We start from the raw sequence: 26451 nt of genomic DNA on the forward strand, positions 1-26451 counted from the left end.
TAGGTTTAGCTCGAGAGTGTGTTTTTTTGATGTTTTGTTCGAGTGTTAGGTTTAGCTTGAGAGTTTTCTTCTAAGAGTTAAGCGGTTAAGTGAAATAATTGGGCTCAGGGTTGGCGGACTAAGAGTTTTAACATTCCCGCTTAAGAATTTTATATCATAACGTTTATATTGAACTATTACAAAGTGACCAAAAAAAATAATCATCTTTTATAGCAGTTCATGAAAATGTGCTATCCTCTACTGCTATCAATGTACATATTTGTTGTAGTGGACTATAAGCAAATACAAAACCGCAAAAACTCTCTCTTTTAGAGCTTCTCACAAATGGCGACTACATTATGTTGGATTAAGCTTGAAATAAGCTTAAGGCCCAAGAAAAGTATATTTAGGAGGATAATTTAAATATACATATTTGTTCTAGGATAATCTAAATATGTTATCTTTCCTATTCTAGATTAGGAAATTGGTGTTGAGAGTTTTTATATTTAAGGTGATGCAAGAGAGTTGTAAAACCTTGTGAGAGAGATTTGAGATTTGAGAGCTTTAGGTTTTTGAGTTATTTTTCCTAAAGTAATAAAAGAGAGTTATTCTTATTTTTGATTCAAAGTTCTTAGATCTATACAGTGCTTCACTCAACCTTCGGTCTATGTGCCGTCTCATCTTCATCAAACATACGGCACCGGACCTCAACCGCGAAGCATCGACTCAGTTCGGTCAATTCCGTAACCTACACGACTCCTCCTTGTAGGGGTGTTCGAGGGAGAGGGAAGAATAATGATAAAGACGGAGCCACGGTGGCGAAGGTGGAGGAGAATCCGTATTCCAAACTGGAGGCGGCGCGTCCTGATCTGAGGAAGACCTTGTCTGACTTTTTGGTGGAAGCGAGAGAATTCGGAGGTGGAGGAGGTCCACCTCGTTGGTTCTCTCCGTCGGAGTGTGGCGCTCAAGCTTCAGGCTCTCCTCTTCTCCTTTTTATACCTGGTTTGTCCTCTCTTTCCCCTTCTGATTTATCGAGGTGGACATTTCGGTTTACTTTTGGGTTTGGTTTAGTTCGATTAATCTGGTTTTATGAAAACTTTTGCCAATCTAAAACCAAATTTAATGTGGTCCGGTTTGGTGTAATTGGTTTTTGGGTTTAATTAGGTTTGGGTTGGTTCAGTTTGGTTTCACTTTGGATTGGTTATATTTAATTTCTCTAGAGCTAGAAAGTGTAATTTTGTTATTTAATTTTTATATTAAAGACGTTATATTGATGGCAATAGAAAATTGGTGAAAATGAGATAGTTGTAGAAATTACCTTAGGAAATACTTGAATATATGAAAATAGGGGAAGAGAAATAAGATATGATTTAATTTTTTCTTTGTTTTTTTTAGGATTAGGAATTAATTTTAGGATTGAGACTTGAGCCTACCTTAGTAAAAATTTATATTAGACAATAATTATATTGGAAATAAAATCAAATACAGTATGAGTTTTAGACTTAGAGTTCCATATCATTTATTTAACTAAATTAAGAAATAATTTTTTTTTTAAAAAAAACAGTTTCTTTTCCTTTTCTGTTAAAAACTTTGATATCATTTTCATGAATCTCTGAACGTCACTTTTTTGTTTTTGTGTGTGTGTCAAGCAACGTTAAGCTTATTCAAGTTAACAAAACTGAGGAAACTAAAAACTTGCAGGGTTCGATGGGACTGGACTAGGGCTCATTCGCCATCATAAGAAACTCGGGGAGTGCGTAATTTCAAATTATTTAGCTGTTTGTCCAAGAACTTTGGTTTACGTAGATTTTTTTGAAGTATTGACATGTTTCATTTTCTGATGTTGTTGTCTTTGATTAGGGTTTTTGACATATGGTGCCTTCACATACCAGTCAGCGACCGTACTCCTGCTAAAGGTACGTACCTTTTTGTTTCCCCTTCGAATCACTACACAAATGGTTAACTGACGGAGAAGATATATAGTAACAGCAAATGAAAGCCTTTTATTTGTTTGTGTTCTGTTGTATTCAGAATTGGTGAAGCTTATTGAGAATGATGTTAAGGCGGAGTACTATCGGTTGCCAAACAGACCTATATATCTAGTTGGAGAATCTATTGGAGCATGTCTTGCTTTAGATGTTGCAGCCAGGAATCCCAATATTGATCTTTCTCTGATCTTGGTTAATCCAGGTACAAGTCTCTTGGCCTGTAAGATTCTTAGTCGGTGAAATTACAAATCTTTTCGCATCATAGACATTGTTTGTTGCAGCCACACATATCAACAACGTCATTTCACAACCTCTATCATGAATGCTGAATGTTTTACCATATGGTATTCCAACAGTATTGGAAGATATCTTCGGTGTTAAGCAAGGTACACTTTCGTTACGTTCTCTTCTCATATTATATAACTAAGTTAACAAAACTAATTGAGTTTCAAGTTGGATCTGTAAGACGTTATGTTCAGTTTTAACATCTTGTTGATTCTACTTAGAAAGCAGTGACAGGGGTACGATGTTGTTATGCAACATTAGTTCCTTGTAGATCAAGAACTTATTCAAACATGACACAGATGTGTTTCTTTGTCACGGTAGGAAATCCGCTGACTGGAATGTTACAAGCTATGTCAAATGAATTTTCTTTCCAAGGAATGGGTGGAGGGATGTTAAGAGACCTCCTTGCTATAACAACTAATCTTCCCGTAAGTATTCCTTCTTAAGTTCTTAGAAACTCATGATCTATGGGTTTTCATTATCAACTACCCATTTACAATTTCAGTTCTAGTGTTTATCTAGTAAAATGAATAAAATATAGGGACAAAAACTAGATTGACCCAAGTTAGAAGGTTAATTACTAAAGTAATTCATAAAATGTAAGGGTTAGATAAGTTATTTTTTTGCCTAAAATACACTTTTTTACTTTGTTAGGAAAGAAATAAAGTCAAATTTACCATCTCAGAATATTTTTTTAAAAATCAAAATATTTTCAAATGTTTGCCGGACTAGTTGTGACAGATTAATTTGTGTATGACATATTTGTTTTTGCACAACCGGTTTATTTTTGTATGACAGATTTATTTTGGACGACAGATTTTTTAATTACAGTTATGACAGATTTATAATTGATGACAGGTTTATTTTTTACGACAGACTTATTTATAAAGACACCACAAACTTTCACAATATATGATAGATTTGATATAATGTCTGGCAGATTTATTTTCCACAGTTATTTCAGATTTATTTTCTTGATTAAAAATCTGTCGTAACATGACAGATTTTTTCATAGAGAAATAATTACTAGGTTGACCTCTAGTGATAACAGATTTGTTTTAAGTTATGACAGATTTTTAAATTTAAACAAAAATCTGTTGTTTGATAACACATTTATAATATTTTTAAAAATTTGCTAAAATGACCTATGTGAATACCATATGTTATGGCAGATTTGTTTAAGTTATGACAGTTTTTTTGTTTCCTTCCAAAAATCTAGTGTTTGATAACATATTTATTAGATGTAAAATGTAAATATAGTGACAACAGATTTGTTTTAAGTTATATTTTTTCAGTCATATTTTTATTAATTATATTTTTATAAATCATATTATGAATGATATTTTTAAACTCATATATTAAAGCATATTTTATACATTTTTTATTTTCCTAAATCATATTAAAAAATTAACATCATATTTTAAAATCCTATTTTTATATATTTTGTATTATATTTTCATAATATTATTTTAATATTTTTTATAAAACTTATTTAAACTATATCATCTTAAACTTCATATTTTTAAATCATATCGTTATACATAATATTTTTATAAACAAAATTTTGAATATTGTTTTAAAAATTATATTTTAAATCATATTTTATTTTTATAAATTATATTAAAAATATAAACATCATATTTTTAAATCAAAATATCAAATACTATTATTTTTTTGATTTTTCGTTTTTTCCAAAAAAAAAAATTTAAAAGAAAATTCTGGGTTTTTAGTCTTTTTACCTAAAATTTGTGTCATTCTAGTTATTGGATATGATGAAGTGTTAATCTACCAATTAATTACCAAATTTGTGTCAAACTGGTATATTTTCACTAAAATATATTTGCAGACTCTCAGTAGAATGTTCCCTAAGGACACACTGCTCTGGAAGCTGGAAATGCTTAAGTCTGTTATTACTTCTGTGAATTCTCATATATATTCAATCAGAGCGGAAACATTGATACTTCTGAGGTTCGATGAGTCAATGAATATCTGTTACTTGTAAAGAGGTACTTTACCTCAAACCATACGTGTTATAGTTATTTGGTTATGACTATTGCAGTGGACGCCATCAGTGGCTGCTGAATGAGAAAGACATTGACAGATACTCGCGCACGTTGCCAAAATGTATCGTCCGTAAGCTTGATGACAGTGGACAATTTCCCCTTTTGGTTAGTGATCTCTCTCTCTCTCTTCATCATCCAATAAAGAAGAAATAGGATACTTAGGCCCTGTTCGTTTGTTCACTTAGATGGACCATCTGAATGGTCCATCCAAATGTTGTTCGTTTTTGTCAAGAAAATAACATTATCCAAAATCATTCACATGGATCATCTGAATGAGTTTTAAAATTTTAGGCAAAAATTTAAAACTCATTTGAATGATTCTAGTTGAACCATTTGGATGGAGATGCTTCATCCAAAAATAACAAATTACAAATATATCCTTATTATATAAAAAATCTATTTACCTACAAAATTATAAATAATATTTTTACAATTCTTATAAAATGTCAAAAACAAATGATAAATTTCCCGCCGAAACTAAAATCACGTTTTTCCACCAAAATCATAAAATCAAAAAAAATTGACAACAAAAAAAAATTTCTTTTTTCCGCAAAAAAAACACAAAATCACATTTTCTCGCCAAAAACATAAAATCACATTTTCCCGCCAAAAACATAAAAATCATATTTTCCCGCCAAAAAAACTTAAATCACATTTTCCCGCCAAAAAAGCATAAACTAATTTTTCCACTAAACCTACAATATCACATTTTCCCGCCAAAAACGTAAAATCACATTTTTTGGCCAAAAAACGTAAAATCTCATTTTCCCGCCAAAAACGTAAAATCACATTTTCCGGCCAAAAAATGTAAAATCTCATTTTCCCGCCAAAAACGTAAATTCACAATTTCCCGCCAGAAACGCAAAATTATATTTTCCCGCCAAAAACGTAAATTCACAATTTCTCGCCAAAAACGCAAAATCATATTTTTCCCGCCAAAAACGTAAATTCACTTTTCCCGCCAAAAACGTAAAATCACAATTTCCCGCCAAAAACACAAATCACATTTTTCCGCCAAAAACGTAAATTCACTTTTTCCGCAAAAAAAACAACACACAAAATCACTTTTTCCCGCCAAAAACGTAAAATCACATTTTTGTTTAGTTTTGAATAAAAATATATGAATATATACTTTAGATCAATATTTAAAATTAATATGGTTAAAATTAAGATTAAAAAATTGTTAGATCAAAACATGAGTATTTTAGTCATTATTCTAATCAAATCCATTTAGATGAGAATGTAAATAAAGCAAATAAACACATCTCCATTAAGATGCATCATTCAAATGAACATTTTTTATTTTTGTTTGACATTCAAATGACTCATTTAGATGAAGATTAGATGAAGCTTTTGAATGGATCATTTGAATGAATACACTAATGGTCAAACGAACAGGACCTTATAACCTACACTTCAACTATCTCTTTTACGTGTCTCACGTTAGGAGGACAACGTAGATCTGGCTAAAATCATCAAGTGTACTTGTTTTTATCGCCGTGGGAAGTCTCATGATCACATTACGGATTACATTATGCCTACTACATATGAGTTAAAACAACAAATAGACGATGACCGGTAAAAAATGTCTCAGTAATTGCTCTGAGAGACATATCTTTAGTTTTTTCTCTATGCTTAGCAAAACAAATCAGACTACTACGTAAAAAATTTAAAGTGAATACGGAATGATAAATTCTGTAGTGCAGATTGATAATGGATGGTATTTCCCCTGTAATGCTGTCAACTCTAGAAGACGGAACACTTGTAAGGAGCCTCGAAGGATTACCTTTAGAGGGACCTGTTCTGTACGTTGGCTATCACATGCTAATGGGATTTGACTTGATTCCAATGGTAACTCAAATCATGAAAGAGAGGAACATTCACCTGCGGTGTTTGATACATCCGATGGTTTTCAAGAATCTCCAAGACTCATTAGTCGACACGAAGATGTTTGACAAATATAAGATAATGGGTGGAGTTCCAGTCTCTAGTTTCAGTATCTACAAACTACTGCGTGAAAAGGCTCATGTGCTTTTGTATCCTGGAGGTGCCCGTGAAGCGTTGCATAGAAAGGTTATGTATATAGTTTTCACACGGTTTCTGCTTTCTTGGAAAGTTTGATTTATTTTAGAGGCTTTAATTTATAGAGTGACTTTGCAGGGTGAAGAATACAAGCTATTTTGGCCAGAACGATCCGAGTTTGTGAGAGTTGCATCTAAATTTGGAGCCAGAATCGTTCCTTTTGGTGTTGTTGGAGTAGACGACATTTGCCAAGTAAGCTTTCTCTACTCTCTATTATGCCTCTTATATGTTTACACGTTAGCAAGAGGCAGAAGAATTGTCTCTGTATTCAAAATGACGATAACTCTATAACTTTGAATGACACTCAGCTTGTCCTGGATTCCAATGATCAAAGGAAAATCCCTATCTTGAAGGATTTAGTGGAAAAGGCAACAAAGGACACTGGCAACATAAGGTTTTTCCCTTGGTTCACCCATCCGCCAGAAGCTGCGGTTGCGGCGGAAGTCGGAGGAGGGCAGGAGGGTATTGTTGCATTGTTGCGGTGGTTAACCTAGATGTTTGACATCCTTAGGGGCTATCATGGGATCCGGTTTATGGAAGATGGATTGAGCCATCATCCTCTGTAAATCGCCATGACTTTGTGTCCACCAGATCGGATTGAAGCAAACCTACCTGGAGGTTGCGGTGGTTGCCGGAGCTGGAAGAGGCGTGTTAGATCTGAGTGAGCGGGTTGCTAGGCACGGGACCTGTCTTCGCGGAGCCTGTCATTGGTGGTTTGAACTTGTTGGAGGATCTGTAGCGGGTCAAGCAGTACACCGGAGAAGAACCTGAGACAGAGTTTGGTTGCGGATGTCAAGGGTTTCGATTTGGTGTATCCGCCGCAAAGCCGTGGATCCTGCAACCACCGGCGTTCCTGTTCAAGCTTCTGTTTCAGGTCATTCAGCAGGATCCGATCGTTTTTCCGGCGAAGGCATCGACCGCCGTTTTTCTCCTTTTTGTAACTGCTGGACCTTTGTAATTAGTTCCAAGGCCGAGCCCATTAGTGGTAGGCCCATTATCATTATCATTACTAATATTAATAGAAAAGTTTTTTTAAAAAAAAAAAAAAAAAAAAAAAAAAAAAAAAAAACATAAGGTTTTTCATATTACACGCTATTTTAATATAGATTGTTCTCGTAATCTTTCAAGTTATATGATCACTGATTTTGAATGTCAGGGAAGGAGACGAGAGCGAATTGGGAAACCAAGATCTCTGCATCCCAAGAGTGGTACGGACCTAAGATTCCAGGGAGGTTCTACTATTACTTTGGCAAACCAATAGAAACAGCAGGTATATATGTATGTAATCTAAATGTATCCTCTCTAGTCTCTACAACAAATCACTGACCTCAATGATGGCGGGTTTTCTTATTTCATGGCAGGTAAGGAGAAAGAGTTGAAAGACAAAGACAAGGCACAAGAGCTTTACTTGCAAGTAAAGTATGAGGTTGAACAATGTCTTGCCTATTTAAAAGTAAAAAGAGAGAGTGATCCTTACAGATACTTGTTACCAAGGATGTTGTATCAAGCTTCACATGGTTGGTCTTCTGAAATTCCAACGTTTGATCTCTAAAATCTCTCTTTGAATTATATATATACTGTATTGTGTCTATATATGTTGTACACATCTAATCATATAATATTTAGAGGTTCTAAGTTTCTTTAGAGATGTAAGATCTTTTATTTGGTTAGTGGAAAAATAAGACAATCAACTGAATGTACAAGACATGAATCTATTACTTAGTAAGATGTCAAGTTTTAACTACTCTGTTTAAAACGTGGGTTCTTCATTTACATGTTATCAAGTTATAGATAAATTGATGACGCTTGTTAATACAAGGCTAGCTAGTTGTATTTGTGCTTGCTCTATTGTTGTGATTGTTATCCTTTAATAAATTTCCAGTCTTTTGTGTTACTAGTATAATTTTGTAATTTATGTTAAAAGTTTGAAATTGTATAAAATACTTAACATTAATACCAAAAATTATAGAGATAAATTCTTTAAACAAATTCGTAGCTGATCCAAATGCTCCATCCATATAGATGTTTGCTTTAGTGCAATTAAATAAATCATCCAAATGAATTTCTAGAAGTATCTGTGAAACTCATCTTAATTATAACAATAATAATATAAAAAAAAAATGGGTGAGTTTAAATGGTGCATTTAGATCGGTTTTATTCTTTCAAAAGTTGTAAATATCTAAAATAACCTTATTTACAATCCTTTCCTCTTATCTTTAGGGCTATGATTATCGTTGTATCTTCAATGTGTAACGTGTATATGACATGAGCAGGTAATATGTGTCAGTGTTATCAAAGGTATTTTTAGATGTACATTATCTTCACCATCATCAACGGTATTTCAATTTACTCAAAGTACCTATAGCTTCTTAAGGTATAGAGAGCTTTTTACAGTTTGTGATGTTAACGACGCTCTTCAATGAAACCACTTCAGAGACCCAATACGGTAACTGATAAAAATCATAATAATAGCCTAGTAAAGATGTAAAGATGCTTTAAAGAAATCTCTAACTTGTGTGTGAAGCGGATGTTTTTCATGTGTAAGTGAATATTGTGGAGAGTGGAGACAGTCACCAAGTATTCGCCAGAATGTTAAAACTTTTATTCTTGATCTGACTAACGACATCTGGTGGTAAGAATACTTGGTGACAAGACATGAACATGTTACATGTACTATAGTTTTAGAAGTTTTTAGAAATTAACTATCGATTACAAGTTAAGCAAAACGTAAGAGTATGAGTAAAAAATAACAATTTGATGTAAAAAATATACATGTTCATTTCTATTTTTTTGGTCATTACTATTCTTAGTTATCATCATTTTACTTAATTACTTTTGCTTTTTAATTAACTTTTAAGTTCAATTATTGGTAGGTGCTAATAAAAAACGAAAATACATTAAAACCTCAATCACCCTTGCAAGATCCCTCTAGCAACCTGACGATTCCTCAAGAAATCAAGATTTCTTCTTTCTAGCATCAGCTTTCCAATCTCTATGATGCCTCCTTATCTTCCGTATAACCAACTCACATTGAGCCTTGTTCACAATCAAATGAGCTCTTCTAGCTTCTTTTTTCCAATCTCTATCGCAGTAAACACGCCGCACAAAGTTGTCAACATAACCACCACCACTAAGTCCATTAAACTCTAGCTCTTCCTCCTCTTCTTCTTCTTCTTCTTCTTCTTCTTCTTCTTCCAGTTGTCCCATGGTCTCAAACGAGAGACTCCCATCTATACCCGCTTCTTCCCTCATCCGCTTCCTGGCTCTGTACCTACGTTGTCTTTCTCGGTTCTTCATCCGACGAATCATGACTTCATCTTTGTCTATCAACCCTTCTTTCTCATCAATGCTCAATTACTCATCTCTCCTACAATTCCCATTTTTACTCAAAACCTTGACAAAAAAAAAACTGATTTCTATAAGCAATCTTAAAAGGTAATGCATTTAAAGGAAGAATCTTTAACTCTATAAAACTAACCCTAGGATATTAATTCCAGAAGCTAAAGGCACAAAACACACACAAAAATGTAAACTAAATTCGTTAAAATAGCAATCAACCAAAATTAGCAAATCTATACAGTAAAGAAAAAGAAAAATTGTGTGTTTTTTTTTTTTTTTTTGTCTTTTATTTGCTTTTCAAGTTGAGAAAACAGAGAAGTTCGATACTCAATCAAAGACACTCCTATCGATTGATTAGGGCTAAAACCCATAAATTACCAATCTCAGTGATTGATCTACAATAAGAGAAGAATCATAAAAACGAAAACCAAAATCAATAAAGGCCATACCTTTCAACTGTTATGTGTGCCTCTCGGTGAACAAAAGATACTAAAGTAGCGATTCGGTTCCTCTGCTTTGAAGCTTATGAACGAGAAAATGAGAAAGAGAAAGAGATTGTTGTTTATGAGAGAGAGAGTTCTCTCTGTCTAAAAAAGAGGCATCTTGACGAAGACCTTGTAAGATCATTTTTGTATGAATAGAATAGATTATGTGTGAACTCAACTAACAAAATGGGGTGGTGGCGCAGTTGGCTAGCGCGTAGGTCTCATAGCTACTGAGTGATCCTGAGGTCGAGAGTTCGAGCCTCTCTCACCCCATTTCTTTTACCTTTTTTTAATGAACCAAACTCCATTTGATCAAAAAAAAAAAAAACAAGCTTTTTCTTCTTCAATTCGTTTCTCTCTACACTGAGCGATTTGACCTAAAATCAGATCTTTATCATTCGATTTTTCCTCAGGTGAAAAATAGCGTGAATTTTTTATTGTTAGCGCGTTCGATTATAGATGTTTATGAGTTGGGAACACTTGCTGATTCGGTTTTAGATGCATATTTGGATAAAGGGTGACCGCTAGATTCACTCATTTAGGTTCAAAGCTGTGAAAGAGTGAGTCTTTAGCTGATTTAGGATGATCTTCGGATCCTGTTTGTGTTGCCTAGTCTGTTCCTCAGCTTAAGTTTCAGTCTTTCAGACATTGTGGTTTTAGATCAGAATTTTGTGAGATGGATAGGTCTTGGTATAGTGATCAGTTAGGTGTGAATAAGTTTGGGAAGAACATAAAGAAGAAGAGTCCTTTACACCAACCCGACTTCTCATATGGTATTGGTATCGCTTCGGCAAGGCCTCAACAACCGCAACCACAAGTTTATAACATAGTAGGTGAGAATGACTTCACAAGTTTACCTCAGCCTCCTCAGAATCCACTAAAGCCTCAGCACAAGATTAGACCAGCGGCTCTAACACAGACACATTGGCCCCGTGATCCACCACCTCGTGTTGTGGCACAACCAACTCATGAGTTAGTTGCAGTGAGACCACTACCAATGCAACCTTATATGCATCAGGGTTCACAACCAATGACGGGTCATGGAGAACAATTGTTGTCCAATACAGCTGAGTCCTCTGTCTCAGTGTATATGCGTTGTCTTCAAAGCTCACTAGCAGATTCAGGACCTAATGGAAACCAATTGCAGTCATCTAATGAGTATCAACCGCACGAACCACCACAAACGCATAATCATCATTGGCCACGGTTCAGTGGTGCTGCACGCGACAAGCCCATTTTGCCTACTCCTCCTAGGTTCAACAGTCCGCCACAACAGATTTATAATAATAGTCTTCACACTCCAAGTCCAAGATTCAACGGTCGAGGGATATTACCCACTCCTACTAGAGGCTCAACATTCTCATCCATGGCTCAACCTGGAATTCTTGGTCCGGGCTGTATTTCTCAGCATCCTACATCTTCTGGTCTTGTGTTCCCATCATCACCGTATGGGCTTTTCCCGAACTCTACTCCAAGATATAGGTAACTCTTTTTTCACTCTACTCTTTAGGTTAGTAGTGTCTTTGTACTAGGAAAGGGGTTGAAATGACTAGAAAATGAAACTTCAATCAACTCGTTTTCTTCCTTATTGTACACCAAAAAAAAATTATCATCTTCTGCTTCACTACGACATTGTACCACTACGTAGATTAAAATGCACGAGACCCTAATATCAACAACGGGTTATATTCATAATTCATCCTTTCTTGCTATATTGATCCACGGAGTCCCTATTTCATCTTATGGTCTTCTTGCCTCTTCTAATTTCTCGGGCGACGTACACATAAATCGTCATCTAGACTTCGGTTGTGATTGGAGAGATAACGCATAGTTCTCTCCTAGAAACACCTAAACCAAAAATATAGCATGCCCACACTTTTCATTAACACCGTTAACTACTTTGTCGAAACGTTATAATTCATATCACCTAGCTAAGATACTTCCGATATTAGTATTATTACTATTATTAATACTCATTTATATATAAATTTTCAAAAAAAAAAAAATAAGATTTTCGATGGTTAATATTTTGAGTGTCAAATGGAAACAAATTCTTGTATTAAAAATGATATCATATGCAAAAAAAAAATGTATTAAATGCATAAAATCCTAGAAAATAAGAGTTTAGGGGTTAAATGAATCTACAAATATTTTACATGATATCAATGGAAACAAACTCATACAAAAAAAAAGAATTAAAATATATATTAAAAAAGGAGTTCATGTAAAAATATATAAATACCTTTCACTCAAATTGAAATAAAAATAGAAAAAAGGTAGAGAGATACACACACATTTTGTCCAGAACAAAAAAAAAGAAGGAAAACATCCATGTATTAAATTTGAATGCGTTTTATTATTGAAATAAATCAAGAACTAAAAGTGCAAAAAATCAGGAATTTAAAATCAATCATGATGTATATGACAAGGAAATATTGTATATATATAATGTAAATGTGTGTAAAATTCTTAGTGACAGTTTCTTCTTTGCTAGAAAAAGTTATGTATCAGCAGCGACCACGAAATGATTACTCGAGAGTGAACAACATGCGGAAGAGTAACTTCGACCTACTACACGCTGTTCATCAGCCACCGTTCATCATGCGGAAGAGTAACGCCGTTCATCAGCCACCGCAACCACAACCTCAGACACAAGTGTACATCATAGACAAGAACGACTTCAAGAGCCTTGTTCAGAAACTAACGAGTTCAGAATCATGTGAGCGTTTACCTCAACACCATCAGAAGATTATACCAGAGCCGATAAACCGGACCTCATCGGCTCCTCCAAGTGCAATGTCGGCGGCTCAAGAGGATCCTGATGTCTCATTGTATATGCGTTATCTTCAAAGCTGCTTACTCGAAGAATCATCAGGATCTAATAATATTGGAGACCAATTCCAACAACCATTTGATGATGATAAGTATGAATCTCACATGCTGGTTCAATCTCCTACGCAATCAATGCCACAGTGCAATGGTTTTGAACCGGTCATCATACCTAATAGTAGTAATACTTTCCCCTCTTCCTGGTTCAGTGGCTCGCCCCAACATATGCAGCATGATGCTTCCTTACTACAATCAACAGGAGTTGATTATCCACAACCACTAAACTTCACATTTTCGTCTATGACTCAACCTGGAGGCTTTGGTCCGGACCTAGACTGCATTAGTCTTGATGAGATTTTTGATGTCCCATACGAAATAAATTCATAATTTATTTTCCCAATCGTGAATAATAAATTTAAAATATTACTCTAATGTTTTCCTTATTTTCAATATCATAGAAATGTTAATAAGTGGGGGTTATTGGTTTAAGATTTGAAAAGAGTTTTAAAGACTTTAAATGTTACGTAGAATCTGTTGTTATTAGATCAAGATTTTGTTAAACTCTGTTAAAATTTAGTGTTATTAGTTTGTGATTTGTAAAAAGTCATTTAAAATCTTAACAAATCTGAGTTATTGGATTCAGACTTTTATAAAATCATTAAAAATTTTGTGTTATTCAATTAAAACAAAAGAATCTAGAATTGTTAATGAGTTCAATTATTATGTTATTGGTTCATGATTTTAGACACTTTCTTTACAAAATAAAGTCATGGAAAGTATAATAAAAATATAGGGATTGTTTGGAGGACTTTACAAGATTTTAGAAAACTAATCAACAAAACTCTTTAGCAATCTTTAACAATCTTTCACTTATTCATTTTTAATGATTTTGTTGAACTCTTCAAAAATCTTCATAAATCTCTGAACTCTTCAAAAATCTTCATAAATCTCAAACCAATACCAACCCCTAAGTATTAATTAGAACCGGATCCTTCTCTTTTCATGTATCTCTGTCTGGTTGTAAACAAAACCGGACACAGGTTGGCTTACAAAGAGTTATAAAGACACAAATTCAATCCCAAGATTCTTGGTTTAATGAAATTGAAACACAGTTCGAAACAAATATATCATTAGCTGAGTCTTGCTTGCATACAAACAAACTAGTGGAAACTACCAAACTTGGTATTTATCTAGAATCAGAAGCAAGAGACTGAAGAAACAGAGAGAGGGTAAGAGAAGCTGTTAGCATACTGAAATGAGAGTGTCTGTCCAGGACCAAGAGGTTGACCGTCGTTAACCAGACAATCATCATAGCAGAGTCTCCTGAAAACTCTAGGGTTAACCAGTCTAACCGAGCTGAACCAGCCACAACTGACGTGGATCTCCGCGATATTGCAATCCGAGACACAGGCGTTGAAGATCTCAACTGTGTATGCAGGAACTCCACTTGGAAGTGGGTTTGTTGTGCCTTGAAAGACAACAATATCATCTTTTGAGCAATCTTGTCCGATCCTGTTGGTCCCGTCGCCAATGTCTGAAAATGTATACGAAGATGTGTCTTTTTAGGTTCTTTATACATAAAACAGTAAGATTGATCTTTTAGTTCATATGTGAAGCCAACAAGATGTCTATGAGAACATATTCTCTTTTTTTGGTTCCTAAAACATAAAAACAGAGACTAAACTTAATGGATAGGTGAAGCCAAACAGTGTCTATGTAAGTTACCAGGAGAGAGCAAAAGCTTTCTAGAAAGGGCGGTGCGGTTTCTGGAAATGGAAATGATGCTTTTTGTACTGAGAGCAATGCCTCTTTCATCACTGGAACCTTCCAATTCAGTGGCCTTCACAGCTGCAACATTGACAAAACTCGAAAACAGAATTGGTGTATGGTAAGAAGAAGAAAAGAGAGAAAGATGGATATTATAGATAAGAAAGAACTTACACAGAGCAAGAGACAGAAACATTCCAAGAACTACGAAGAAGAGCCAGTGTTGGAATTGGTAGATGTGTTCCATTCTCTAGCACTGGCCAAAAGATGTGAAGGGCTTCTTCTCTGTTCTAGTTAGATGGAGACGTTTTTTTATACAAGGGTATAATACACATGCATGGTAGAGAGAGTTGAGAGAAAGAAACTTAAGAAATGGAAATTTGTGATTGCATGCATGTCTGCTGCTTCTTCCATAAGGGTATGGACCAATACCCTGTTTCATCTCAAAATCTATCTGCCTCGAGATTCAGAAGAAACATAACTATTACCAAAATTATGTTAAAAGTTTTGAAAAAAGGGCTGACAAAAAGTAGTTGAAGTCATTAATTAAACAGAACCGTAATGAAATACCTATCAGAAAATGAGAGTTATCACAATTTGGAAACCAAACCAACCTTGTTTACAAGAAGTAGAGAATTATAACAAGTCAACCAAGTTTCAACATTTTCCAAAAATCTTTTAATAGTTACAGAGAGCAAAAGCAGGAAAAATATAGCAGGTATAGACTATAGAGAAGTGGTCTTCCCTAGGCCTAGTCCAAAGAAAAGAAATAACTGTAGAGTAAGAACAGAGCTTGTTAGAACAAGAGAGGTTTAAAGAGAGATTACAAGCTTTGGTTTGTTTGAGTTATCATAAAGTTTCTCTTGTTTTCCAAGAGTTATCATCAAATACATTAGAGAATATATAAAATTTCGAACTCAACAACAAGAAGATAAGGTCTCAAACAATGTTTTGACTTTTATGTTTGGAGAAGTTTCAAGATAAGGTCAGATACCCCCAGACTTTAGTCTTTAACAAGGTTGTTCCACATGAAGTGGGAGTAAAGAAGACTCGCTTATAGCATGTGACAAACAGTTACAAGTTCTTTAGAAAAAAAAATAAAGTTGTTGACATAGAAACCGATAGCGAATCATTGTTCTAAAGAATATGTTTCCTACGGAGACCTGGTGTATATTATATTGTAACATTTAGACAACACTATGTAGAAAGGAGTGACTACAAAATAAATCCCAAGCATCTTCCATTTTACTAGTCTTGCGAGGTTACAAGGCTGGTAAGGTGGAAGATGCGTGGGATTTATTTAGTTTGTTACCCCCTTCACTTGAGGAAAGGGTCTCACTTTCTTATAATCCCTTACCCAAGAAAAGACAGTGTACCACCATAAGGTAACACAATAACTAACTGTATACTAAAAGCCAAGAATCAACTTCACTGCTCTTATTTATGCATTGACCACCATTCTCTACTCTCTCTTTAAAGAGTAGCAAAATCAATTCATGAGAATATTATAAGTCACTTCGTCTAGGAAGCAAACTCCATGCTGCTTACCAAAATGCAGTGACTTATAATACTCTCATAAACAAATCTACCCAAGACATTTTAAAAGATTACGCAAGAGAATATTTGAGTTTCTCATCATTTACAGATCCTGCTGATTCGTATGTCCTGAAATCCATATAGATCAAAACACCAAAACTTGTCCATAACTGAAATAAGAGCATCGCAAAACTCAAATACAGTTTAAAATAAACACGATTATCAAAATCTCTTAAGGAGGTAATTTGCTGGCACCAAGAACAGTTACAGGATTTACCTTTTCCGATGAAGAAGGCTCTTCTTCGTCGACGAACTTGTCATCGGCATGGATGAAATCGAAATCCGTATCTCTCTGTTTCGTGAGTAACTCTGTAAACGGCGTACGGCCATCCCTAAAACAGTTTGTTGAGTGGAAGAGAGTTTATAGGATAGAACCGCTAAACCGGTTTAAATGACGGTTTGGACTTCTCAGTCCGGTTTAGTAATAAAACTGAAAAGAACCGGTGTTCCCTAATTACAAAGGAGTTAGGTTAACCATTTTTCATTTTTTTCTCTTTAATTTAGATGTTTCCCTTTCGGTTTCAATTAAGCCAGATCATTTGGGACATTAATTAATGGGTAAGATTACTTAACTAATTATTTTCATGAAACAGAGACATCGTTCATGAGGCAAAAACTATATATAATGTATATGCCAATGAAAGTTCCAATCCAAATTCTAATAAACTCAAAGCTACAAAGATGAGGAAAGCTAGAAAACAGAAACAAGCTCTGTTTGCTTGCAGACACCAACATTGGACAACAAGTTCTACAGTCCGATATCAGATTCAACGCGCATGTTCTCTTGATTCTGACTTCAACGCATGTTCTCTCTCCTTCGGGCGTATCTGGTCCTGTCGTGGTACTTTGGTTTATCAGAGCTTCTCTGGGTCGTTAGCTCTGTGATCTTTCTCTGTCTCTCTGGAGGACGTTGGACTATTTCTCCATTTTCAAACAGCTCAGCTGCAATACATACATGGAGATTTTGGATTACAAAGTGAGCTTAGTACAAGTTAACCTCTGTCAACAACAACAACAACAACAACAACAACATAGAATATAATCAAACAGAGACGGTAGTTTCAAGATTTAACCCTCAAGCTTCACAAACAGCTTCTTCGATCAAACAAACACTTACTCTATCAAACAAACAGACTTAAGCTCGTTGTGCTGGAAATCAAAATGTTTTGGCTTCCCTATTAGAACAGCTCATGGAATGGAACACACAAAGGTGGCTTTTTATATGTTAACATCTAAAGCGAGAGCCTAGTTTAAAGATTCAACCCTCAAGCTTCATAAACAGCTACTCTATCAAACAAACAGACTGAAGCTTAAGGCTGGAACCTGGAATCAAATTGTTTTGGCTACCCTATAAGAACAGCTCATAACACACAAAGGTGGTACAAAAAAAAGATCTGATGTCTTAGTTGAGTGCAGGAATTTTTGACAAAATCAGATTTTCAATGCTTAAACTAAAGAGTAGAAATTTGGAAAATCTCCTAGTTCTAAGCTAAAGTCTTAATGGATTATGAAACAGGACAGAACAAAACAGAGAACTTGGAATTCAAAACATGGTTTTGTATTAAATCAAACACTAACAAAGTAACAACAGAGTTAACATTTCATTTAACTCACCTCCGTAATCTTTGTTTTCTTGATCAACATAAGAGTCTGGTAGAATGAAGAGAACACCAGGAAGTCCTGAATCACACACACACACAAGAATCAAGAACCATTCATTACATCGCTCGTGTCCTCCTCAACACAAAACACAAGATCCAGAGATGAAAATGTGTGTTTTCAAATAACATTACCTTCGAGTTTGTTCGATGTCTCCTCATCGATCTCACAGCCAAATCCAAAATACCTTTCACACGACACATTGTATATCTTCTTCTTAGCTTCTTCCTCACTGATCATCATCAACAACAAAGTTAACTAGTTAAAAAATGCCTTCTTCTTCACTAAATAATAACTAATCATGAAATTTCAAAGAAATTAGAAAAGAAACCCTAACCTTCCGAGAATTTTAGCTAGGGTTTGAACATAGCAATCAATCATTTGCTGCTTCGTGGCGTTTTCGCCTCCAGGTTTGTCCATTACAATCAGCCAATGCTCATAATCGCATCCAGGAAACAACGGCGCCATCTCAGTGGGAGGTCTATCGCTGAAATTGGAGCCGGATTTGAGCGGAGAGTACGATCCACCGGACCTGTCCATGCGAGTTCGAACCGTTGTGAAACGATTCAAGGAAGAGACGAATCCGACGGCATGGGAGATCGCTGCGGTGGAACGACGGGAGAGGAGATAAGAAGGAGAAGGAGCGGTGGCTCCGGAGGTGGTGAAGAAGCGTTTGGCGATGCGTGACGCGGTGGAGCGAGCTAGGGTTTTCGCCATTGAAGAAGCTCTCAGTGTGTGTGGTCAAGGGTCTCAGAAATGAATGGACTAGAATAGGGTTTAAGCGGAAAGCCACCGAATTGTTAAATCAGATGGTTCTTTCATTAATGGGCCAATGGGCCGAACTTTTTACCACACAATGAAATTAACCAAAATAACATTTATCTTCATCTTCTTATCTCTTTTTTTGTTTTTGTTTTCTATGTACAATTGCTTTTACCATAACCACCATACATATGCTGATATGCATCATCAAATCTGTTTGTCCTAAGATGTTTTTTTTTTACATCATTTTCTAGCTTATGATTTGCTATTTCTTAAGTTCACGGTGGATTTATGATTTAAGATTTTACTAATCCATTTATCCGGGAAGAATACCTGGTAGAAGATATCAATGAGATAAAAAAGAAAAAAAAAAAAGAAAAAAGAAAAAAAGCACCAGTTAAAAAATTGATATATTATTTTCTTTTATTTTGAAAAAAAAAGTTAGATTCCGAAAAATAATTGAAGTAACGAAACAAATCAATTAGAAACTAGAAATTGAGAAATTGAAAGAAGAGTATAGAGAATTCAAAAAAAAAAAAAAAAAAAAAATCAAGCATTACAATTTGAAGATAGATGATTAGATAAGAAAACTTACCCAATATCTTTTTAGGTTTAAAAATATAGAAATTTTAGAAAATTTTGAATATGGTTGTGGGATCAACCGGTAAAGACATGATTAAAATCCATTACAGATCCGAGTCTGAGTCTGAGTCTGTTGGACTCGAATCTCACACTAGCCGGTCTGAACTCTCTCGGTCAAAACCAATTATCAAAAGGAAAAGGACACGTGTCACCCAAAATACAAGAAGACGAGAAGAACACAACAATATAAGATTCAATTCAATACAAAGATTTTGGAAAAGCCATGTGAAAGAACCTATTTGGAAGAACAAAAACAGAACACAAACAATATAAGATTGAATTCCAATCCGACCATCCAATTCCATTGTCTATCTACGATTCAATTCAACCCCAACTTGGACCCCCAAGATCAGGCTGCTCGCAGCTTCACCATATATAGCGCGTGACATCCACGCTCCAATATTTTTTTTTATTAAATGCAAAAAAAAAAAAAATCATCTCTACTTCTTTTGGAAGTTTCAAACTAGATGATAGGTTACAACTTACACGTAAAGAAACGAATTGTGCATAACTTTGTTAAAATTTGATATTTGATTCTCTTCTAGAAAGAAGACTAGAACCTACTCATCTTCCGGTGAAGTAATTTGTAGCATTTCTACGTCACCGTTAAATTCAGGAAAAACAAGAAAAGTAAACTCTTATACAATCATGTCACATGTTCCTTTTTTTTTTGTCGGATGTCACATGTTCTACCTCATAAGTAAGTTTTTGCAACTTGTCATGATTTTCACGAAGAAAAAAAAAAAAACATAAAAAACCCATAAAAAAATAAAAAAAAAATAAAGCGCGTGAAATCGAAAGCGTTATCCCTAACGTAGCAACTTGGAAAATTAGAAAAAGTCACACACAAAGTCAAATTCCTCACGCATTCCTTTTCTGTTCAACACGGTCTCGTTTGTAATATATATTATAAACAGAACTCTTTCTTCTCGTCATTGTAAACTTAAAACAAACTCACCACCAAGAGCAAGATCTATTCTAAACTATCTCTACAAATTTCAAAAAAAAGTCTCTTCTCTTATTGTTATAGTTCTGATCATGAATTCGATGTTCAGTGCCTTCGACGCTCTTTTCGCAGAGCTCATGGGTAAGAACCTCATGGGTTCTTCGTTTAATGCTACTACTACTACGGCCACCGCCGCCGCACCACAAACGCAAACGCAAAAGCAAAAGGAGGACAACGCAAGTAGCAAAAACATTGGTTTGGTGAAGAAGACTCCTAGGTACGCTGTGGAGTTCGATGGTCTTCACTGCTTCGAAACAATAGTCCGTTCTTGATTTGATTTGTTTCTTGGTGCGCTAGCTTGGCTTCAAGATCAGAAACTTTGTTCTGATTTTTCTTGTTTTTTTTTTTCTTTAATTTAATTTTATTCTATTAATTCATTATAACATGTTGCTGTCAAAGTGTCAATACGTTTTTGAAATATTCATCGATTTGATCCGGTTACATACTTTCTTGATTCTTCGATTTGTCTTCATATTTCTCCGGTTCCGGCTAGATGATGAAGGGGTGCGAATTCGGTTTGATTAAACTCGAACCAGAAATAACAAAATTCAAGTTTTGGTTCTTTCTTTTTTTGGATTATTCAAACTTCGGATTCTTGGAAATACATCAAATCAGATCACTTCTGTATTATGAAAATCGAATGCAAACTAAAACAATTTAAGAACCCCTGAATAGAATTAAAAGTTAAAACCAAAACAAAAGAGAGATAAGATTAGGTAGGGTACCTTACTAGTTACTTGATGAACTTAGTTCCATGGTTACACACAAGATGTTACATCTATATTTTATTTTATTTATCAATCCCAGAATCAAAGCTAGCAAAGTAGAGAGAACTTGCATCAAGGGTTACAAGATTATATTATCTATTATGCTTATTTATGTAAGCCTGTTGGTAAATTTGCTAAACCGCTAGGTCAGATTATATGGTGTTATTTGTGTCCCTCTTTTTTTAGCTAGACAATGAAATTAATCAACCAAAATAACAATAGTTATTATCTCTTTTCTCTGTGTACAATAGCTTTCATCATAATCACCATACATTCATCATCAAATTTGTTTGTCCTAATTAAAATGATCATTTTATCTTTTTAGATAATCTTTTTGGCTTGTGATTTGCCCATTTCCTGAGTCCATGGTAGATTTATGATTTAAGACTTTACTAATCCATTCATCTGATTTATCATTTCTTTCTTTCTTTAATGACCTTACTCTGTACTTCTTAAGGCTCCAAATAAAATTTGTTAATTTTTTAATTTAATTTTTGTTATTGAATAGTATATAAATATTTATACATATATTATTTTTTTATAACAATATAGAGATATATGGTAGGTTAGTATATTTTTTTTGTTTGGTGCATATACAAATTAAAGTTTTTTTTTTAAGTAAGGTGTTAATAAATATTTATTCTCTATACATATTTATTCTCTCAAGGTAAAATTTTTTTAAAGTTGACCTTGAGAGAATCTTAAAACAAAATAAAAAACACACACACATATAAACTAATTAGTAATTACATTCCTCTTCTATTAAAAGAATAAAAGGTTACCAATTTACCATTAATTAATTGGATTATAAATTAAGTCCAATCTAAAAACATGTAAGGTCGTCTTTGTCAAGTGGCCACATCTCACGCTAAACCAATTGAGAAAATTAGGTCAAACTCGCCGAAAAAAAAAAAGTGGAAAATTTCTAACTTTGAACTAACTAGGATCCAACTAGGATTCTTCTCTTTCCTTATCCAACACAACACGGTCTTGTTTCGTCGCGTCTTTATTAAAAAAAAAAAGACTTTCTATATAAACACTTTATATTGTTTTTGTTCCTTTCACATAAACCCATTCAAAGATCTTTTCCTGTTTTTTAACAACTCGTTGTGATAATGAATTCGATGTTTAGTGCCTTTGACGCCATGTGTGTTGAGATTATGGGGAAGAAAGTCACCGCTGATCCTTGTGTCCACCGCTCTGAACGCAACGCTGCTTCTTCTTGCGGCCGTGGCGGCGGTCAAAACGCGTCTTTGGCAGTCAAGAAAGATGAAAAAGCTTCCAAGAACATGGATTTGGCGACCAAGACACCGAGGTTTGCTGTTGAGCTCGATGGCCTTCATTGCTTCGAGACCATAGTTCGTTCTTGATCACAAAAATCAAGATTTTACGATTTCTTTTCTTTTTTGCTTTGGTTTTGTTTCGATAATTCTCATATGTAAATAACAATTTTGGAATTATTCAATTTCTTGATTAGAATCATCCTTCATAGTGATTGATTCATTGGTTTGATTTCAAGTTTCTCTGGTTTCGTTCTATTAATTCATGAATTTGTTAATATATATTAAAAGAAAAGAATGAGTTTATTTTTCCCTGTTCTTCAAGAATCGAAATCCTCCAAAAGGATCAAACTTTTGCAAGAACTTTTTAGGGTTTAGGAGGCAAAAATTGAGGCTTAGATGATGCATGTGATGTTTGAACATGAACATCAATCATAATCAGAGAACCTCTATATATACCGAATTGATCCATAAGAAGAAGAGGCTGAAACTATACATTGAAGAAAAATTTAGAAACTTGTGTGCCAAATAGCTCCATCGCCTTCTCCACAACGTTGGTGTACTTGAAGCATTCTATCAACAGATTTGCAGATTCCGCTACAGCTCCAGTCGAAGGATGCTGCGCAAGGGTTTCCTGCTTGACCCTTCCATTCACAATCTGCACACACAGTAGTCATTAATAAACCCTTTTTTTTTTTTACTAACTCTTGATTCATTTGCTTGTTACTAGCTAGCCAGATTTTTATCTTTTTACCCAAGGGTGTTCCGCAGCAGAGGCTTCTATCATCGATATGTTCAACATCGAGACCAATGAACCAAGAACCTAAAGAGACATCTTCATTTGCATACTTGTGAAGTAGTCGCCTGAAAACAGACCGTGAGTCAATTTGGGATTCGAGGATGATTGTAAAGAAGAGTCTGTGAGCTGAGAGAGAGAGAGAGCTCACCGGTTCACTGAGATATAAGTTGCTAAATCTTTGGAGATGGCATAGATTTGTCCAGTTGCGTGTCTGAAGTACTTGTTTCCTTCTTCACCAAACTTCCAATTTTCTGGCTCATGGTATTTGACCCCTCTGCAGCACAATAAATATATATCATCCGAAGAAAGAAAGAAAAAGAGTCAACTCCTGATCTGTGTAGAAACATGAGAGCTTGTGACTGCTTACTTTTGAGCAAGGACAGGTCCAGACTTCATGCAACCAATGTACACTCGCGGTTTCCATCTATGGTGAGCCAATGTAGAACCAAGCATTCCTGAATAATTATAACTTTAGTTAAGCTTTTTTCTTGGAACAGTAAGTATTTTAATATGCATTTTATGTAATGTAATGTAACTAACCGAGATTTACGTGAACATCATCATCCACTTTGACGTAGAAGTCTGCATCCCATTTTGCAACAGCAGATGAGAAGTACATTTGGGTTTTAGTTGATAATTCATGATAACCTTCTATGTGGTTCTGCAAGATATTTCACTATTAATTAGATATTATTAACTAACGGAAAAAGGACTTGACAGAGCTAGCGCTACAAATCAAAGCTACCAGGCGAAAGAAGTCCTTATGTTGTTCTTCTTCAGCTTCAATGGTATGGTCCAAGACTCCTCCAGGAGAAGAACTAAATTTAGAGAATAGTTACGTTGTCCATATCAAAATATAACAGCCAATATTATATTTACTATTTAGTAAATGCTTTGGAAACCAAATTAAGAAAACTCTACCTGTGACCTATGACAAATCGCATAATGATTCCCTTCTCTGTCTCTAATCTTTTCAATTCCTCCCCTGCAAAGTAAGTGAAGCAACAATCAATCTTTTTGTCACATCATCTGCTTGCTATATATGGGAGCTTTAGAAGAGCTGGTTCGTTCTAGTTGAACCTTTAGGAAGCCAGGTTCCTCTTATCGAGTCTCTTCGTTTTCTGCTACTGAAAGCAGTCATGATTCCCACCACAAAGAACATCCGAGGCCGAATCTTGTTCGATTTGTCTGCCTCTGATTTTGCAACAGCTGGGGATCCATCTCCACCACCAGATCTTGCTGCTCGAGCTGTAGCTAGCTCTACCTCAAGTGAAGAAATTGTCTTGTCTAATGTCCTGGTACATGAAATAGCAGAATCTATTTAAAAATGTAATACAAAGCCTAATCTCTAATATAATATCATAACATCATGTTTCAGTGAGACAAAAGAAAAAGGCACTTTACTTGATAACATCATGAGTATGTGATACTCGAGATAGAATGTCACCTTCCTGGTAAAAAGAAGAAGAACAATGCCCAAGTCAAGATTTAATTTTGCAGTAAACTGGAACAGATCATCAGGTGATGTAAACACACACAATATGTCATCATCTACTTGCCTTGCTCTCACAATCAATAAGAGGATGAAGTGACCTGGCTTGATCATTTTGCACAGGCGAAGCTCTCTCAATGCCATCTACTACTATCTCAGATGTCGCCAAAAGCCTAAAAGAAAGAAACAGATATGTAAGTAAGATCAGAGGAAGCTAGGACATTAAATTGTTATTATAATCAACCAAAATGGGATTACAAGTTTGATATATAGAACCAGTTGAATCACTAGCTAAATAACAATTGCCTAACTTGACATAAAGCTACTTGCACAAAAGACAGAACCACAACAAAGAAAAAAGAAACAAAAACATAATCTATTCACTAGAGTAAACATAATTCAGCATCAGAATGTTCCAGATTCACCAATGTGAAGACAGGAGATACAGTAGAAAGTGACAAAGTTGCAGACTTTTGAAGCTACATCTACATAAAAAACCCCTTTTGAAGCATTAGCATTAGTTACCCATACAAACAAGACCAAGAATCCGCAGCATTAGCATTGAAAAATCAGAGAGAGGGACAGAGAGAGAGAGAGAGAGAGAGAGAGAGAGAGAGAATGAAAGAACCTGTTAACGACAAGAACACCAAGAACGAAGCTGGAAACGCAGAGAACAAAAACCCATCTCGCTGAAACACCAGAAGAAGAAGAAGAAGAAGTTGTAGATTTCTGATACCTTCCCATTCCCATTTTTATTCTTCTTCTTTATTTCTATAAAAGAAAAAAAAACTCTTAGTGAGAAGAAAAAGAAGAAGGAGAAGAAGAGGAAAGCTTGTTTTCTTTCTTTTTAAGGTTGTCTAGCGAAAACAACATGTGAACAGTGAACTCATCAAAACGACATCATCGTCTTCTCGGATGAGCAAAAAAGGAAAAAAAAACACTCAATAATGTCTGTAATTGATTCCTCCTTTTTCTTTTTAATATTTTTTCACCACTCTCTTTTAATTTTGCAGTGGACTACTAAACTTTTTATTTTAAAAAAAAAACATAAAACCAGAAAATTAGTGTAAAATGATTTGTGTTTTTGTTAAAAATTCAAATGTGTGCTTTTTTGGTTGCTCAATCAGAAAAGGAAAAGGAAAAAAAAAAAACTCATTATTGGTGGCTTAAATGAGTCGCGTGAATCTCTCAGCTTCACTGTTGTTGTGTTATGTTCTGTCCGTCCCAAGACAATATGCTAACTTCCAAATTTGCCCCTTTATTCTGCACACATTTGTTTTCTTTCTGATTTTTAGATACTCTTCAGCGGTTATACTACTCCCTCTGTTTTAAAAGTGTCATTCTAGCCTGATTTTTTTTGTTTCAAAATAAATGTCATTTTATATTTTAATGTAAAATTAAGCACAAATTTCCAACTTTAACTTCATATTCATTGAAGAATATCAAGAGTTAATGTCAATTTTAAGGTTATAAAAGATATTTTAATATATGTGCAAAATGTCAAAATGACACTTATTATAAATCAGAGGAAGTATAACTTATCTTTTCTTTCTCTCTTTTTTTTTTTTATGAAAGACTATAACTTATCTTCACGAAATTACCTTATTTATATTTTTGTAATTTTTTCTTAT

At 34.6% G+C, this 26451-nt stretch overlaps 7 protein-coding genes, 1 non-coding gene and 1 pseudogene across 11 annotated transcripts; 5 read left to right on the forward strand and 4 right to left on the reverse strand.

Moving 5' to 3' along the window:
• The first annotated feature begins 316 nt into the window (after positions 1–316).
• LOC104757633 (phytyl ester synthase 2, chloroplastic-like) lies at positions 317–8141 on the forward strand (annotated as a pseudogene). Its single transcript, XR_015586028.1, has 15 exons — positions 317–340; positions 625–981; positions 1681–1732; positions 1840–1895; positions 2011–2169; positions 2249–2353; positions 2574–2680; positions 4099–4220; positions 4312–4420; positions 5763–5893; positions 6022–6388; positions 6476–6589; positions 6706–6791; positions 7554–7667; positions 7759–8141. The product of XR_015586028.1 is annotated as a phytyl ester synthase 2, chloroplastic-like (transcript).
• Positions 8142–9216: 1075 nt separating this feature from the next.
• Positions 9217–9777, reverse strand: LOC104759627 (uncharacterized). Its single transcript, XM_010482537.2, is given in 2 exon segments — positions 9217–9750; positions 9753–9777. Coding segments are annotated over 2 exon segments (423 nt in total). The 3' UTR covers positions 9217–9352.
• Positions 9778–10409: 632 nt separating this feature from the next.
• On the forward strand, positions 10410–10494 carry TRNAM-CAU (transfer RNA methionine (anticodon CAU)). Its single transcript is given in 2 exon segments — positions 10410–10447; positions 10459–10494. It is a non-coding gene; the product is annotated as a tRNA-Met (tRNA).
• Positions 10495–10555: 61 nt separating this feature from the next.
• On the forward strand, positions 10556–13482 carry LOC104757631 (protein HAIKU1-like). Its single transcript, XM_087496696.1, has 2 exons — positions 10556–11703; positions 12687–13482. Exons 1-2 carry the CDS (start codon positions 10898–10900, stop codon positions 13435–13437), a joined length of 1557 nt encoding a protein of 518 aa, XP_087352822.1. The 5' UTR covers positions 10556–10897; the 3' UTR covers positions 13438–13482.
• Positions 13483–14121: 639 nt separating this feature from the next.
• Positions 14122–16747, reverse strand: LOC104757629 (TPD1 protein homolog 1-like). 3 transcript variants are annotated; one of them, XM_087496118.1, is made up of 4 exons: positions 16631–16747; positions 14992–16482; positions 14776–14898; positions 14122–14584 (listed from the first exon to the last, which is right to left on the reverse strand). In XM_087496118.1, exons 2-4 carry the CDS (start codon positions 15062–15064, stop codon positions 14247–14249), a joined length of 534 nt encoding a protein of 177 aa, XP_087352244.1. In that variant the 5' UTR covers positions 15065–16482; positions 16631–16747; the 3' UTR covers positions 14122–14246. The 3 variants fall into 3 exon arrangements, with proteins under 3 accessions (XP_087352244.1, XP_087352243.1, XP_010478686.1); XM_087496117.1 differs by having other exon boundaries at positions 14992–16523; XM_010480384.2 differs by having other exon boundaries at positions 14992–16747.
• A 217-nt stretch (positions 16748–16964) lies between these two features.
• On the reverse strand, positions 16965–19769 carry LOC104757628 (multiple organellar RNA editing factor 5, chloroplastic/mitochondrial). Its single transcript, XM_019238677.2, has 4 exons — positions 18410–19769; positions 18207–18304; positions 18028–18093; positions 16965–17355 (listed from the first exon to the last, which is right to left on the reverse strand). The coding sequence occupies exons 1-4, from the start codon at positions 18787–18789 to the stop codon at positions 17210–17212; spliced, it is 690 nt and encodes a 229-aa protein (XP_019094222.2). The 5' UTR covers positions 18790–19769; the 3' UTR covers positions 16965–17209.
• A 630-nt stretch (positions 19770–20399) lies between these two features.
• Positions 20400–20927, forward strand: LOC109130037 (uncharacterized). Its single transcript, XM_019239227.2, has one exon. It carries the CDS (start codon positions 20515–20517, stop codon positions 20752–20754), a length of 240 nt encoding a protein of 79 aa, XP_019094772.1. The 5' UTR covers positions 20400–20514; the 3' UTR covers positions 20755–20927.
• A 1308-nt stretch (positions 20928–22235) lies between these two features.
• LOC104757627 (uncharacterized) lies at positions 22236–22838 on the forward strand. Its single transcript, XM_010480379.3, has one exon. The coding sequence runs from the start codon at positions 22365–22367 to the stop codon at positions 22617–22619; it is 255 nt and encodes an 84-aa protein (XP_010478681.1). The 5' UTR covers positions 22236–22364; the 3' UTR covers positions 22620–22838.
• LOC104757626 (beta-1,6-galactosyltransferase GALT31A-like) lies at positions 22814–26025 on the reverse strand. Its single transcript, XM_010480377.3, has 11 exons — positions 25449–26025; positions 24888–24993; positions 24733–24779; positions 24409–24623; positions 24250–24313; positions 24074–24146; positions 23869–23989; positions 23696–23783; positions 23477–23602; positions 23284–23393; positions 22814–23187 (listed from the first exon to the last, which is right to left on the reverse strand). The coding sequence occupies exons 1-11, from the start codon at positions 25568–25570 to the stop codon at positions 23039–23041; spliced, it is 1221 nt and encodes a 406-aa protein (XP_010478679.1). The 5' UTR covers positions 25571–26025; the 3' UTR covers positions 22814–23038.
• Positions 26026–26451: the final 426 nt, after the last annotated feature.

Source organism: Camelina sativa, chromosome 17, assembly GCF_030686135.1.
Source record: "Camelina sativa cultivar CO46 ecotype springtype chromosome 17, ASM3068613v1".
Taxonomy (NCBI): Eukaryota; Viridiplantae; Streptophyta; class Magnoliopsida; order Brassicales; family Brassicaceae; genus Camelina; species Camelina sativa.